Source organism: Convolutriloba macropyga, chromosome 1, assembly GCF_964194025.1.
Source record: "Convolutriloba macropyga chromosome 1, txConMacr16.3, whole genome shotgun sequence".
Taxonomy (NCBI): domain Eukaryota; kingdom Metazoa; phylum Xenacoelomorpha; order Acoela; family Convolutidae; genus Convolutriloba; species Convolutriloba macropyga.
Genome location: NC_134468.1, coordinates 83,023,134 through 83,040,980, shown reverse-complemented (window position 1 = coordinate 83,040,980; position 17,847 = coordinate 83,023,134). Strand labels below are relative to the sequence as shown.

Genomic DNA, 17,847 nt, shown 5'->3' with positions numbered 1-17,847 from the left:
ACATACAAATAGTTATTATCCTCCTTGTAAAAAAACAATTATTTGAATTCGAAGATTCCCCTAGGACCACTTGTTTTAGTTGTCAAAATATTTTTAAGCATAAACAAATTAGTGCAGATGAAATGTTCAAACTTAGTTGAATCGGTCTTCATCAATAATTTATCTCATAAAAGATACTATTTTTTAATCAAAAAGTCTAATTGATTTTAAAAGTCTTATGGTACGTACAGAAACAATACATGCCAGTAACGGCTCGATTGCTTGCCTAGTAGATAGGAAACATAAAAAACATATTGAACAGAAGGAAAACTTCATTATGTTGGGGCACCATTCAGTTGAGCACCAAACCAAAAGCACAGAAAACAAACGATTTATAATCAAAACAAAACCTTCTAACGAAAACAAAATTATAACGGAAAAAGTAACAAAAAATGTTATACAAAAAGTAACGGAAAATGTAACCGTTAACGTAACAGAAAATATAGAGAACGGAAAGGAAATTAGACAGTCCAATAGATTAAGAAACGCTAATCGAACTAATAAGGGGGATATCGTACTGATTACCTTACGTTTAGGTTCAAAGTTTAAAGAACTAGTAGATGCAGCCATTTCCTCCCGTCAAGGAACCAGCCAAGTACGCGAGACCCCAGGCTCAAATTTTTATGGCACCTACCAGTAAACAGGAACTCAGAAATGGGATCTTAATGTTTTAGAAAGAACCCACAATGCACCCACAGAAGAATGAGGAGACACTCAATCAAGACAAATTTCTTGGTAATTGACGAACCACTAGAGCAAATCCCAGTTAACAGTTAGGGAGAAATTTGTGAGGAACTTAACTACACTCAATTTGAATTCAAAAGCAAGAGAGTATGCGGATTGAAACATAAAGAAACTTGAAACCCCCAGTTATAAAAGATAAACTGACACACCCAGCAAACTTAACAAACTTTTGCTTATATTTATTTTGTTTGAAATTCTCTTTATTAAGGTACTTTGCGTCATCCGTTAATTATGATGCCACGGAAAATGACACATCTTATATGTTGATTTTTTATATGCATCATTGAGAACTGGTATTATTGTCTAATGTACGAAGCTAGACAAAGATCTCTAATTACGCAAGATAATTAGTTAGAAGGAAAATGGCAGTTCATTGTTTTAATTCATATCTTTATTGCTAAATAAGATTTATAACAATAACAACACTGATGATATGATTAATTTATTTAAGATTTGAAGGCATCTGGATTTTTAATACGAGGGTCTTAGCCAGATTAAATTATACGTTCACCTAAAAAAACGCAGTAAAAAAACCTTGAAATAGAATAATTACAGTATGTACGTTTTCAAAGATTTTCAGTTAAAAATTGAAATCTATGAATCATGAATATAAATTTGACCTGTGACAATTCGATCTGAGTGAAACAAATGGAAGTTGTTTTCCTTTAATGTTTATCAGAACTTCTCGTTTTTTTTGGTTTTTCATTTAAGGCAATCAAAAAAATATTTCAAAATTCACGAAATACATTTTTTGTCAATGACTATAATATGGAAAACGATCAGTTAAGAGGAAACATTGAAAGTAGAACTTAATTGAAATTTGATTGCAGCGATCATAGAATAAATCGCTTCATCTTGCAGGCATATTTTGTTCTCGCATGATCACCTTTTGTCTTGCAAGATCATGTATTATGAATATATTATACAATGATTTTGAAATATCAGACTTTTTAATCCTCTCTTTTTGACAAAGGTTGGAACATATGCGTTACTATTAAACACATGCTTGTCATGAGCTTTATTTAGCTAGAATTTTACTCAGATGTTATGGAGAACTTTGAAATGTTATATTTTGTAAGAACTTACTCTGAAAACGAATTTATGCAGGGAAGTTATGGACGCATACAAATAGTCATCATCCTCCTTGTAAAAAAAACAATTCTTTGAATTGGAAGATTGCCCTAGGACCACTTGTTTTAGTTCTCAGAATATTTTTAAGCGTATAAAAAATAGTGCAGATAAATTTTTCACACTTAGTTGATTCGCTCTTCATCAATAATTTATCTAATCAAAGGTACCATTTTTAATCAAAAAGTCTAACTGGTTTTTAAAATCTTAGGGTAGGTACAGAAACAATACATTCCAGTAACGGCTCGAATGCTTGCCTTGTAGATAGGAAACATAAAAAACGTATTGAATAGAAGGAAAACTTCATTAACTTTGGTTTCCTTAATGCAAAAAAAAACTGCAGTATTCTCTTTTCAAGTTAATATGTTGTCGCTTTTTCCGTAACTATTAATTGAATTGTGTTTTGTCTTGATCTCATTGACTGTGAAATTAGTTTTATTCAAGATTGCGGATGATTTAATCCGGTTAACCTTTAATGCTTCTGATGGCTACATTTTATCTAGTGTTTGTTGGATGAGCAAGAAATGTAATATGTCGATTACTGGTCTCCGTTAGAAAAAAGTGGACAAACCAAGCAGGCAAGTCTAACAAAAAAACAAATTCTATTTAGTAGATATTTTCGTCTTGTTTTCTAAAATTTAGGTAAACAATAATATTCTCTTCTCTATCAGAAAAATAGAATTTAAATAAAAATTAAAAATTTTTCTATACTGTAGTAAATAGCCCTTGAATCAGCAGCTAAATATAATAAATTTTCTTTGTCATCAAATTCAATTTTTTTAATAATTTGTCTTGACTTTTGTTTGAACAGAAAAATGAACTGTTTCATAATTCGCTTTAAAATGTGCCCGTTTCTCTCAGTTCTTTGAAACATGTCAAACCATGTGCCCAGAAGTGCAATTGACTCAAAATTATCAGTTTGAGTCTGAAGAGATATTTTTACAAATTTCATATTTTCATTTGATAAATTTTATCAGTTTAGTTGCTAAATTTGATTTTTTTCAGAGACTAGTCGGTAAATATTTTGTGGGAAAACTCTATTAGAAAAATCAATATAACTAACAATTTTTTGCAGGTTTTTGGTTGAATTTTGCTTAGTTTTCCCTCTGTCTTGTTTACTATCTTGCTTTGCTAAGAGATCTTTGTCAAATAATTAGAGCAAGAGAAATTATTGCAACTCGCTTTCAGTACAAATGTCATTAATATTTCTCGAGATTGATTTTATTGTTTCCGCGTTTTGAAAACAAATCGCCGCCAACTATATAATAATATCCATCAATTTTTGAATTGATTTCTTTATGGTTACTTATGAATGCACAATTTATATAAATTGAAGCATGCAAAAGACATTCGAAGATTCCCAATTTCTGCGACAACAACAGGCTTTGAAATCAAGCAAAAAAATCTCAGATGTCATCTTCCTTTTCATGTTGCACGTATCAGCTTGATTATCAGAAGTATTTTTCACTAATTCATTGTAAAACCTATTTATTTTGTGAAAAAACAATGAGAATCAAATCCGCCCAATTAGGTTATTGGTTTCAATTGTAATTGTGTTATTGGCTGCTTCACACCCAAATTCAAGGGAAGTAGTTTAAATGAAGTATATAGCGTCAAATGACTTTTTATGAAATGAGGTCTCAAAAATCAAGTTCGCTGGAAAAATTGAAACTTGCATCTCACTTGATTTTGCATTGGGACTAAAACAGCAGGAAAATGGAAAAAAGTCATAATCAAGTACAAAAATTATTGATTTATAAGCGTGACATACCTTGAAAATGTACATACATGTATTTACATATGTATCTACCGTCAAACTTTTCAGATTACTTGTCAGTGTATCTTTTCGGGGCAATGAATTGAATTATCAGTAAAAAGCAGCTCTATTACAAGCAGCAATATTTGATATACCAATTCATTAGGCAATGTTAGTATCACAAGATCTTGCTTGCCTGTGCTTCGCATCTCTTATCATCTTATGAAGATCAAGCAGATCAATTTTTGAGGTCTTTAATGCAAGACGTAATTGATAAGTTTGTGTAAAGATAAAAACAAATTTTAACATTCCTAATTGTCATCTTGAGAGTTCTGTTCAGACTAATTCCGACTCGAACGTATTGTATGAGAGCTGATGAAATATTTATGATTCTTTTTTTCTGAGTTTTTTCATATGTAAGCTTTTTAAATAAGACACCCTGTTTTGTGGTTTATATAGTTTATTTTGAGGTTCTCGTATAACTTTGAAATTTCTGATGATCGTCTGCTGCAAAATTCGGATAACATTCTATCACATAGTTCAGAAAATTTTGATACAACCAAATAAGTGTAATAAATTTGCTTAAGAATCTGGTAGTAACTTATAGGATATTCATTGCTGAATGTATCTTTGTTAAAAAAACCTTAAAAGCATTTGGTAAAATCCATAATTATAATAAGGCAATGAATATTTATGAAGCTTGATGACTTCGGTGGTGAATTATAATCTGTAAATTTCAGTCTGGGAACGTTTTATGTGTGTGTGTGGTGGTGTTTTTTGTCTTGTAAACTTTTGAATGCCTATAACTTTTCAACTGTTTATATGTGGTGGTAGTCTTTATAATAACAGTTTATTTTTTTCATCCAACCCGCATCAGCATTTTTGTATTGTAATTTGTATATTTTATGCGAATTTTAACCCGTTCTTTTTTAGCTCGCAACTTTGATCAATGCTGGCAACGCAAGTCTATAATCATTTATGAATGAATCGAACTGTCCTAAGTTTATATGTAACATGCTCTATGTAATATGAAGTTTTCACGTGGGCTAACTTCTTACCCTTTAAGACCTCAAATCTAGTCTGTTTCGCCACCTCTTGAAAACCAAAGTTGATTCGCTCGCGATCCATAATCCCTTGTTAAAAAATATGTCGCTTTAATCAAGAAAAATTACATCATTAAATGCTACAGCGAAAAAAAATAAAACTTGACGTATAATGTTTTAAAGTCTTTCTCGCAGAATTCGATGCAGATCTCGTTGTTCATTTTCAACTGTTATTAAAACGGTTATAAAACTTTGAAAACTTAAAAAAAAAATTTGGTTGAAATTTAGCGAACCTTGCAATTTTGTCAAAAAAATATTCGGCTAGAGAACATATGTACAATAATATTACAAGCGTGTAGCGGTACGTAAATAGACCTAATTTCAAAGAAAATGGCAGCAATTTAGAGAACAATTAAAAGTTTTCTCGATGTATAAAGATACAAAATTGGAAAAAAGCTGTAAAAATGAGTGAATTTATCAGAGTTTTGTTACCGGAAGGCTCTTGTAATGAAAACTCGAAGCTGCGATAAAGCTGGGTGGAGAAACAGAATAGATTCACTTTGGTTACATGACAGTTTACCCAATGCCAAAAAACCCGATGTGCCGAAATACCCAATTCCTTTCGATTTTTTCGTTCATTAACCCGGTCACCAATTAGCAGCCGGTGTTTAAGCGATTATTATTATTCTAAATAGTCGTCCCGGTAATTTCAACAATAGGGTAAAATAATGGGTACATTTTTGGTATTTTGTCACATTGGGTACTTGGCCCTGGGTATTTTGTCGTAACAAAATTTGGTTAACGTATAGTAAGTTCCGACCCTATCTACCCCTGGTTGAGGGTGTGAAAATTAATGGTCGGATTAGATAGCTCTAATATTTATGTCCAGTGGGCTAACTGGTGTATACCTGTTCACTAGTGGTCATTTATACCATAAAGAGGATATTTGGGTAAAATTGTTTTTCCTACTTTTTTGCCGGGTTTCTATGTCTCCCCCGAGAACAGGGTTACAAAATGTTGATGTGAGAACTTATCCGCCGGTTCTATCTTTATTTTTTGGTTATTTGTAATCACTCGCTGAGATGCTGCAGCATCTCAACGACCTTCAGCGGTAAGGGATAACTGCTCTTGTTACGAACTGGAAAACGTTGCAATTAAACCAAAAAGTAAAAAAAAAACTGCGCTGTAAAAGAATATTATTAACTCGAGAATTTTTATTCTTGAAAAACTTAAGTAAAACAGAATTTTTTTCGGATAATCGTTAAGCAGCGTAATTATCCCTGGTGTTTTTCTGGATGTAAGATTAGGAGAGAAATAAAGAAGGGGTTGATATCGAAAGATTTTGATTAATGAGGGGTGAATTTATTAACGTCAATTGGGAGGGGTTAAAAATTTATAATTTATTAATAATTTTTCAATGATAAATGTAAGGATAGTTAACAAACATTATCTTGTATTGAAATACGTGTATTTTTCCGGCTGGTCATTGGCATCATCTAAGAACGAAGTCTTCCCAGTAACCACTATTTACCTATATTTTACCCTACATAATTTTCAGGATTTTGGGTTGGGAAACAGATGTACCTATTTTTACGGGGCCGGGCAATAACTTAAACCAAGAACAACATCTTTTTTGGCTGCGATTAAGCGATAACAAAATTAGAAAAAGAAACAAAATTACAAAAAAAGTGATTTTGTAATGGTCACAGGTTCAAACAGCTGCAGCTACACATTATATACCACTTTCAAAATTGACGCAATAGTTCTTAACTTGAAAAGTTGCGTGCAACGCCACGAAACACTTCTTAGAGAAGAGATAAATTGTTGAACAATGCGACCTCTTTTGGCCCGTCCGCTTGATCGCTCATATCTCTCCGGGTTGCTTCCCTCTGAGAACTGTTCCAAGCTATATCGTGCAAAAATTTTTGGACCCTGAAAAGCTCAATAGTGTTTTTGACTATAAGAATCACAAGTCGGTGTCTAGTGTGACTGGTGGTTGGTAGGTGGGTTCACGCTAATGCTTTCACAGTCAAATCATTGCACAAATTAGGGCAATTTTAACCAATTATAGGGCAGCTTTTTCCACGTAAAATGCTAATTACTGAAACTCGGTGACGGCAAATACAAATATGAAGCTCTGATTTTCGAGACAAAAAAAATAAACAAGTTTTGATGATTCGTTTGTTTAAAAATACTTGAAAATTATAATGCAAACAAATCTATGTCCTATGATTGATCTATAATTTGGTTTTTTGCACATTAGCTGATAAACATGTGTGCCAGCCGAAGCAATCTATCAGAACGGCAGTTTTTAGGCTCTTCGTTCTATATTCATTAATGTTTTGTGATCGTGTTTTTAGATTGATTCTCATCAATGGTCAGCCAGATTGTGGGCCCGCTTTCTTCCTTGTATCAGGAACCCAATGCTTACCTCCATCCCACACAAACCCCCCGATTACTTCACCTGCCCCTTCAAAAAGGACAAGATAGCCAAGTTAGTGATAAATGTTACATAACCCGGGTTGCTCATATCTCAGTTTCCATAACCAGGGTTGCCCATTGTTTTTCACACATAATTCTTAGAAATCAATGTATTTTGTATGGCATTATTAAAAATCATTGTAGGCCATACGTGATTTGAATCTTTTCAAAAATTGCCCTCCCCCACCCACATACACACACGCACACACATGCACACACACACACACATGCACACACACACACACACACACACACATACACTTTGGTACCTAGTAGAGAATCGCTCCATTCTGCGCTATACTTAATCACAATATTACTTAGCCTACAATTTATTTAGCCGAATATCAGTTTAAGCGCAATTGCGCACTGTTGACGACCATGCCTCTCATGCGCTGTGGGATATTAACCTGAAATCGGGGTCGGTTATCGCGGCGAGACCACCTACCCGCCAGTCGGATTTTTTTCGCTTTGTAATCCAATTCGGCTAATGGCCAAATCTTGCGATTATTCTATTCAGTTAAACATAGTCTGGGCATGCGTTGAAAGTTTGCCACTGATCGTTTAATAAAATCTCTCGCTTAATTTCTATTCAAGAATACCCCCCCTTTTATACAACTGAGCAACTATAAGACAGACAAATGAACAGCTAGAAAGCAGTTGGCTCGCACAGCACGCTATCGCTATTGATTTAAACTGAATTTCGCCTGACAAAAAATGAACTACGAAACGCTTCTAAATTCTCTTGGCGATGCTTCTTCCCCTGTTACAACACTACTTCAGCATATTTGCAAAGATCTTAATGACAAAAATACCCAAATAGAATACCTACAAAGTGAAGTACAATACTTAAAACAAAAAGTTAATGAGATTGAACGTTACCAATCCAAGGACTGTATTATTTTTCGGAATTTACCCCTTGTATCCAACACAAATGTTACTGATGACGTGATCTACTTTATCAACAATGCACTGGGAGTATCAATGGGCCATCGGGATCTGGTTGCATGTCACGAGCTGGGAGCTGTCAGGAACCCTCGACGACCACCGCCCATTATTAATAAGTTCAATAATTTTGATTTAAAAAATCGAATTTGAGGCCGAAAAAATTATTAGGAAATTTCCGAAACCCTCATAACCATGAATCTGTATATATGGATGAACGCTTAACCAAAGTTGACAAAGAACTTCTTTTGTATGCGAGTGATCTAGGATTTTGAGTTTCTACGAACAACCCAAAACCACAGGTTATAATTAAAACAGGTGAAAATAACATCGATTTTCACACTATTGTGAGTAAAAAAGATATTGATGAATTATCAGCAAAAGGTATCCTGCTTCAGAAGTCCAGAAGTGATCAACCAATTGGAAAATCGGGGACTGAAAGCACCATATCAAATAAAACAGTGGGGACAACATCAAATGTTAATGATGTTCAGTGCTTAACTTTCAGTAACAATCAGGTTACACCCTTCAGGCCGTCCAAACGTGGCTTACCTAAACCCAGTCCCGTGACAGATTCCTCTCTCATAGATCAACTTAAAGGAATGATAAATGATGATCAAAAATGGTGGACTTCATTAAAGGCCTACTGAGTAACTCTCCACACCGAAAAATTCCATGCGAATCTTCCATTTTAACAGCGGATCAGTTTTATCGGGTGGCGTTGCTGGGCTAGCTTTCATTGAAACTGTACTAACTTAACGCTTCCTCTTATGATTAAAGAACATCAATTGGGAGACATCGAAAAGCAATCAATACTTTTTTAAATATACGATCTCTACGTAACCATCATGATCAACTCTGCTGTCTAATCGAAAAGTTCAAAACCAAACCAATTGCAATAGGATTATGCGAAACTTGGTTAACAGACAATGATCCTATTGATTCTTATAAAATTGACGGATATTTACCACTTATCACAGAAAATAGAGAAACTAAAAAAGGAGGTGGTCTGGCTTTTTTTTATACGGGATGATTTTACAGGCGAACAGTTCACCGTAAAAAAAGAAAAAAAACTTGAAAACCTTTCGATTAAACTTTCGAATACCCAAAATAACTTTGAATTAATCTTTCACATCATGTATAGACCACCATCAACGAAAAACTCCGATTTCCTGGTTTTATTTGATGAACTACTTGAACAACTGGAAGTTGGAAATAAAATATGATTCTATGCGGCGATTTTAACACAAATATTAGCGGACACAATAATCAAGTGAAAAACTATAAAACCTTGCTGGAAAATTTTGGTCTTCAAGTTAACAATTTAGAACCAACTCGTGTGACAGCCACTACAAGTACCTGCATTGATCATATGATTAGCAATTCTCAATATGAAAATAAAATAATTGAAAGCAACATAAGTGATGATTTTCCAATATTAACTCTCTTAGATGAAAAAGTTTGTCCATCTGTCACGGATGCACAAAATAAGAAAATTACAACATGGGTTCAAAATTATACCTTTTAAAAAAATTATTTCGTTTTAATAAGATATCTGTTTTTTCTCAATCACATGTTACACAAAATTGAATTTCACTGGTCAATTGATAAGAAATTACAAACAATAACAGAAAGTTTCCATGTAGCTTTGGATAGATTTGCGCCATACAAAAAGATCAATTTTTCGAATAAATCTTGGATTAATAAAGAATGTCAAAAACAAAGACAGAAAAAAAACCAACTCTTCAAACAATGGATCAAACGCCCATCCACGGAGAATCGGGATAAATATAAAACACAGAGAAACGTCTGTGATAAGACAATCAGAAATGCAAAAATTGCTTTCTATGATCAAAAAACAACCAATATAGGAAATTCGAAAAAAATTTTCTCGATACTGAGAAATCTTTGGTCAAAAACCAGGCAAAACACATACTGTAAACTTACAGCGGATGATTTCAATGATTTTTTCTCAATAATAGGTGAAAAACTGGCGAATAATTTTGGAGAAAATTTATAAATCAAGTCTAATAGATTTGAAAAAACATTTGTTTTTAACCCCGTGACGATTAACGAAACTTCAACTGCAATTAAAAATTTGAAGAGCAGCAAAAGCGTTGGTCATGATGGGATAAGTAACATAACACTGAAACAAGCACTATGCGTAATAAGTCAACCACTTACGGAAAATTTCAATCAATGCTACTTTGAAGAACACTATCCAGAGGCTCTTAAAGTTGCACGCGTAATTCCAATTCATAAAAACGGCTCAGTTCATGGTCCGGGAAATTATAGACCTATCAGTTTACTACCCTCTATAGACAAGGTTTTTGAAAAAATTTTATTTTTTGAATGATGTTTTTGATCACCGAATGATGTCTTTCCTGCGCAAAAACAAAATACATAGTGAAAAACAATACGGATTTCGGCCGAAACATTCATGTGTTCATGCCTTGATAGATTTTACTGAAAAATTGTGCAAAAGCATGGATAAAAAACTAACAAGTCAGGCATGTTTTATTGATCTAAGCAAAGCCTTTGATACTATTAAGCATGAAAGGCTGATATCTAAACTAGAGTTTTGTGGTTTTCGAGGAAAATTTCTGAATCTTATCAAAAGCTATTTAGCAAACAGATATCAGTTCGTTGAACTTGGTAGCTTTTGGTCACAGAAAAAGATGATAAAAAATGGTGCTCCACAGGGATCCGTTCTGGGACCGCTTTTGTTTCTTATCTACATAAATGATTTGCCCGAAAATATCGGTGACGCTGACTCAGTCCTCTATGCAGACGATACTACAATTTTTAGTAGCAAAAAAGATGAATTTCTAGACTCGCTCAAACGAAGTGAAAAATGGTTTCGCGAAAATGCATTAAGCATTAATCCAGAAAAATGCAATTTGGTTTCTTTTGGCAAGAATCAACTCTCTACAATTACTTATGCATCACAAAAAATTGAAAACATCTTGGAAACAAAAAATTTGGGTATTGTTATTGATAAAAATCTTACCTTTAAAAGTCACATAGAGAAAATCGCTAACAAGTTGCGAAAATTCAATTGCATACTATACAAAACCTGAGACTATTTCAGCAAAAGGCAGCTTTTGATGTTTTATGATGCATATGCTAAATCAATTATCGAACACGGAATTTTGATTTGGCAGTGCCTCGAAAAGTGACTTCAAGAACAATTCTATGGAAAAAGTTTTGTGATTGGACACAAGAGGAAGTTATCAAATACAAATTTTATTCCGTCTACGAGCTCTATGCAGCACATCTTTTAAAGGAAGTTTTTAACCAGATTAGGGATAACTCACCTATGAAACTCTTAGATTTAGATGAAATGCATGGTGTTAAAACAACGATATTTACGTTAAAACAAGAACATCTGAAGTTAATGTAAATTTATAATTTACTGTTACTTTTATACAACAGCTGGTAAATAAAGAAATAAATAGAGGACAATTGTTGAAAAGATTCCATGATTTGAACGAGTTTTCGGTAGTCATGGAATGTCATATATGGTTTGCAGGATTTTGCCTTCGCCATAAAAATGTCGTAAATGATCAAAAAATAGGCGAAAATTGGCTAATGACACTAGGTATCGTCGCGTGATGCCACCCCAAATGTCAAATATTCACGAGATATTTGAATAATACCAGATTTTAAAGTAATTTCAACTTTTGAAGCTGCTTTCCACTTTTATATTTTAATTTATTGGAAAAATGGACTTCAGCTACTGTTATTTATTTCGATTGAATGCTCTCTATATCGAATGTTTAATTTCAAAAATATTGTGAGTTTATTTCAGTGCCGAGTGTAACTATATATCATCAAATTGACTAATGAGAATTTACAACCCAGTTGTATTTAATTAGTAAAATTTCAATGAAAACCAAAAAATGGTTCTATCAGTTTTTTGTTTTCCTGAGTAGCTATCATGTTAAAACCATGAGCCATGAGTCAAAACCACGTGACTTCTTGGTTGCTCGGAAAATCAAAAAAAGTTCACCGTATAATTATATTTTGAGCTACGGAACATTATACTTTGTTGTTTATTGTGTGGACAAAGAAAATATTCATAATTGCAATTATTTGATGCAGTTTCCCCAAATATGTGAAATTTTCAACCTCAAGAAATGGAAATAAAACGGAATGTGTTTTTGGACTTTTTTTAACTGAAGCAAAAGCGTTTAAAAATGAATTTTAATATAATTTTTAAACTAGGCAATTGTAAACGAAAATGCTTTTTTTTGCAAATTCAGTGCTCGAAATTGCAACTAATTTTTACAACCAGGCAATCATAAATCAACAACCATCCGATCGATATATTCATCGCAGAGAAATATGAGTGGTATCATTAAAAAGGTCGTCCAGTGTAGAATTCGAACTTATTTTTTTGCATTTCGTTTTTTTTTTCGAGGAGTTGTCGAGGTCTAAATTTTGCGTGAACACGTAATATTTGGCACGATTTTGTTCACTTATATGGGAATTTTTGTACAAATTAAATTTTAATTCTATTTAAAAAAATCAAAATTTGTATTACGCTACAAAATTAAACAATATGGTTTTTCCAATTGAGGAAAGTTAATAAAAATACTAGCTATGGTCTCATAAGAAACTTTACTTTTAAAATAAAACCAAACTCTGTATGAGAGTTGTTTTATAAAACCTTTTCAATTTTTTTCCAATTAACTTAGAGACTAGTCGCTTTTCAAACCAAAGTTTCTTTAAAAAGAAACGTCATTAGCAGTCAAATGTTGCCATTTGAACAAATATTTCATTTTGAAGGAAAGTTTTTACATTAACTGATGTTAAACTTTTTTATGTGTACGCTTAAGACGTTTGAAGTTATTCGATTTAAAAAAATGTTAATCTATTTTTTTGGTTTTCATCATGATTTCTTCCTTCTGTCAACTTGTTGCCCAGTCTGATTAAAAAAAATCTCAACTGCCTTGTAACTTTGTAAAAAAGTAATCTTTTGTAATTAGGGATTTGTCTGATTGTAAATTGACTTTGTTACTAGGTGCTTTTAAGTTTAGATACTGAGTTATTGCCGTAAAAATGTTTTATGTTTTTGCTTGTTTTGTTGTTTGTTTTTTTTCCTCTCGTAGTCTTATTAATGATAAACGATTGTCCTAATGAAGCATGGCATAATGTAATCCAATTATTAGTTTGGGTGTGTAACGATTTCTTTAAACTCAAGCATCGATTTTTGATTATGTCTTCAATTGTTTGACAATTAAGCCAGACATTTAGATGCGCTCGGTTGGGAATATCATGTGCGAATTCACGTTAACAAGCCTCCTTGTTTATGAAATAAAATTTCCCAGAATTATTTCTGCTTTTCATTTCATTTTTTACTTTGGAATAATACAATAAAGAGATTTGCAGAAAAAAACATCAGGTCAAAAAAAAATTTCATTGATTAGAAATCAGCGATAAATTTCCAAAAAAAATATCACAAAATACAACAAATCCTAGTTGATAATCTATATACCTGGTCAAAATTTTTCTTGATGGGTTAGTTTATCTTTGATTTTTCCTGTTAACTTTTTGTCGTCAAAGCGTTACAGATGTAACCACTTCCCGTTGCGTTTAAAAATCAGTGTTTGGAGTGATTAGGTAGTATTTTAAAGTCTAAATCTTTCAGTGTGTTGTCACCAGATCTTGTAAAGGGATAAAAGTTTTGAACGATTGTTGTTAAAGATGAATGTTATCGATCCTTTGCAATGAAAAAGGTGATATTAAAAGTGCAATTAGCACTGAATTATATAAGGTATAAGTTTAACTCACTATAATACAAAAATTGGAATCAATTTTAAACTTTGTTAAAATTTTTTGAAGGAAGCAGTAATCGGAGTTCAATTGTTATTATGATAACTATCTTCGACAATAATAATAGAGGTGAGCAACTTTTTTTTTGATTTTGAGGCATTTTGTATTCTGGTGAATTTAATTTCTGTTAAAATAGTGTCTTGTTGCATTGCAAGTTCTCAACAGCCATTTAAAAAATTTATACGCAATATGGGTCCTGACTATCATTAAATCAATTTATAAAGGAAAGTCTTTAAAAAAAACAAAATATGTCAATTTCTTCTCTTTTTTAATATATTTTAGTGCTGTTATTTCCCTTATATAAGGATGAGCTCTTACTTAACCATAGCTTCAGGTTGACCATAGCCTGACCAATGTTGGCTGCAATGATGGTACCACGTGAAAGTTTCAGACGCAAAAAAATGTGACTATAGTCACCAAAAAAAGAGCAATGCTGCTCATAAAAAGATCAGTCTGAAATGTGGGGAATAATAAGAAAAAGGGCAGCTGAAAACAGGCTACTGTAGGCCTAATGCTGTTCCGCTGCGATTACGCAGAAACCACAATTATTATTATTATTATATCAAATCATATTAAAATGCTACTTTCGTTAAATTTTTGGTAATACCTAAATTTTTCAGAAGAGAAAAATGTAATTAGAGCAGAGACCTCAAGGGCAACTCCCTTTCTGTAATATTTTGAACTAGCGAGTGCTATCAAACTTGCGATAATACAGCTCACGATACACAATATATATTTGCTATATATATATATATATATATATATATATATATATATATATATATATATATTTATATATATATATATATATATATATATATATATATATATATATTTCGGATCTGCTCATATTCCAATCAAGACCCCTGAAACCTGAATAGTGAAAAAAGTGAGCGAATTAAGTCAAAATCTAGCATTTAAAAAAATCACTCATTGAGTTATATCGTTTGGTTTTTCCCCAAGTCAATCTTCCCATTGCCTTCAAAAAACAAATTGAGTTCACTCATTAAAATACCTCTACAGTTCTATTCGTTTTTTTTCCTGACCTCATTGCTCCCGTCGTACAAACAATTAAAAACTTTCTCGCGTAAGATTATACAGAAAATCTTGCGATTTTACTCGAGAATTTGAAAGTGAAATATGCATTATAACCTCACTACTGATAAATTTTTAGATACCACGGCTCAAGTCAGGAACAGACGTTCTTCACAGTTCGACATCGCATCAGAATTGTGAGTATATAAACTTCTATTACTGTGATCACTCCAATGCAATTAATGTCAAAGAATGTCAACTAATTTACAAAAAGGGAATTTGCGTTACTTTTGCAGGCTTATGAGATTCTGCAGAACACGTACTACGGGACCCGGTCACGTGCAGAGATAGGTGTGAACCGAATGGTCCAGGAGAAATACTTCACGGCCGCATATCCCCCACATGACGTAAGTTTATTTCAATTAACTGAATTTCAAAAACAAGAGTACCGATGATCGTGTCCAGTCGACAGAGCTCGCTAAATTTTTCAATCCATTATCATAGTATACATTACGCAATGAAGTTGAAATCTTATGGTCTCTCTGAGAAAGCAAAAGGAAAGTTAAAATCATTTCTTGCAACAGTTAAGTTAGATTGAATGAAATATATTCTGATTGAACATCTATATACAATTGGGGACCTCACGGAAATTTTAGAACTATTATTTTTTGTGGTAAACGTAATTCGGTTTGCTAATGATACATAGTCCAATAATACTAATGACAACTACAATAAGCTGGCAAAAAAGTAACATAGCTTATGAAATCAGATCTAGTAAATGTGGAGCTTTAAATCCCCCAAATACTAATTCACAACCCGGGTCGAAACCGCATGGTTGATCTATAAGAACGTGCAAGTTTCTTGCAAAACATGGTTAAATCTTACGAATTTGCAAATTTCCTGCAAAAGATGGTCAATTTGTAAGAACTTGCAAGTCGGATGGTTATTTTGTAAGAACTTACAAGTTGAACGGCTAACTGGTAAGTTTCTTCTGAGGTCTTCCGGTTGAGCTTAATTGTTATTGATTATTTCAATAAAACATTTGGTCCTTTATTGTGGAAAGCGCGTGGGAGTTAGTTGATCAGTTTGGATAACTAAATGAAATGCGATCTAAGTTGACAAAATGGTTCCTTTTCAATTTTGTCAACTGAAGAAGTCCTTTTGCAACTCAGATAAAAAATAGCGGATAGCGTCTTCCCGATTTTTTTGAAGAATTTTATTTAAATTTTGTACCCATTGACTTGATTGAAGTTTAATCCTCATCCTATTTTATACATTTGTTTAAATTTTATGATTTCAAATCATTTTTCTCCAGATCCTTTGATTTTTGTTTTAAACTTCTGCTTAGATTCAAATCTAGCGAGGTTTTATTGTATTTTGGTACAATATAGGCAGAATGATTATCTTTTAATAACTTTATTCTAAGAAATTACGTAAGAAGATTTGTTTTAGGTCAAGTATTTATTTTGCAAGAGTCCTGTAAGTCAAATGGTTAACTTTCAAGAGCCTTGTAAGTCAAATAGTTAACCTGAATAGTTAACTTGTAAGTCGAACGGTTAACCTGTAAAAACTGTAAATCAGATGATAAACTTGTAAGAACTTGCAAGTTTCGGGAAAGAAACTTACAATTTCTTGATCTTAACCATTCAAAATTACCCCGGGAAATTACAACTGGTTTTTTCCTAGCAAAAGTGTCTGACTAAAAGTTATGTTTTAACGGAATTGTTTTAGCTTGAAAAAATCTTTTGAACTCATTAGCTAAGTTTACTGGAAGCAGGAAAACATTCTATACAGAAAAAAAACACAATAAAATTTTCTTCTCCATGAAATATGATTAACATTAGGTTTGGCAAATTTGAAACAGATGTTAGATCAGTATCTGTTAAAATAGTTTACGCTGGTAACTCCAGTGGCGAGAACAATTGGTGCCATTAAACTTTTCGTTTACATATAATAGGTCAAATGACCATTACATTTTGATTTCATTCATCAATAAATGGTATTTACAATTTATTATCTGTCTTAGATGTTGAATTTCAACCCCAGAGTCATAAATTAAATTTACATTTTTAAGTGAAGTTCGCAGCAGCTTTTGCATTCTTCTCCATTTATTTCTTGACACGGGTAGTAAAGAATAAAAATATATTTACTTAATTGAAACATTGAAGTAATTTTGTAGCAAAAAAGTGAAAGAAATGTTATCTTTTCCGTTTGTGCCCCCCCCCCAGATTAGTGGTTGCATTTTATTTGCACCCCCTCCCCCCAGACGTATGTACCATATTTTTACATTATGATTTACTATGTAATGACACGTGCTCTGTAACTGGGGGGAGCATGACGTACGGGGGCACAAACGGAAAAAATCCAAGAAGTAATCTCATTGGTGTTTAGGGCTCGTACCACCTGCCAGAGTATTATGTTCCGGAAGATCACCTGAATGCGAGACAGATTCTGTACAAGTACTGGGCATCGTGGGGGATGTGGTACAAGTATCAGCCTCTGGACCATGTCAGAGAGTACTTCGGAGAGAAAATCGCAATCTATTTCGCCTGGCTAGGTGCAGTTTTTTTCCATACTTTACTTTTTCGAAAATTTGAATTCAATTATCAGGTTTACGAATGTTGTAAGAAATTATAAATACAATTTCACAAAGCACACCTGAAAAGAACAATCAGGGAGTAGTTCAATTCATCAAGGATGTCTCTGATTTGGAAACTAATGGAGCAACCTGGTTAAAAATAAGTTCATATAATACTTTGTTGTCGCTAAGAAAATTGTATTTAAAATTTTCAAAATTTTTCCTAAAAAAATTATGTCCAGACTATCGTGCGTTAACTCGTG

The 17,847-nt window shown here is 32.8% G+C and overlaps 1 protein-coding gene across 1 annotated transcript in view; it reads left to right on the top strand.

Moving 5' to 3' along the window:
- Nucleotides 1–17,643, top strand: part of LOC142352202 (anoctamin-7-like) — a 34,535-nt gene extending 16,892 nt beyond the window's left edge. Inside the window, exons 6-10 of the mRNA XM_075404671.1 lie at nucleotides 4,601–4,627; nucleotides 7,071–7,204; nucleotides 15,146–15,203; nucleotides 15,303–15,413; nucleotides 17,398–17,643. Coding sequence (XP_075260786.1) covers nucleotides 4,601–4,627; nucleotides 7,071–7,204; nucleotides 15,146–15,203; nucleotides 15,303–15,413; nucleotides 17,398–17,643 — 576 coding nt within the window. The remainder of the gene's footprint in view (nucleotides 1–4,600; nucleotides 4,628–7,070; nucleotides 7,205–15,145; nucleotides 15,204–15,302; nucleotides 15,414–17,397) is intronic.
- The last annotated feature ends 204 nt before the right edge of the window (nucleotides 17,644–17,847 follow it).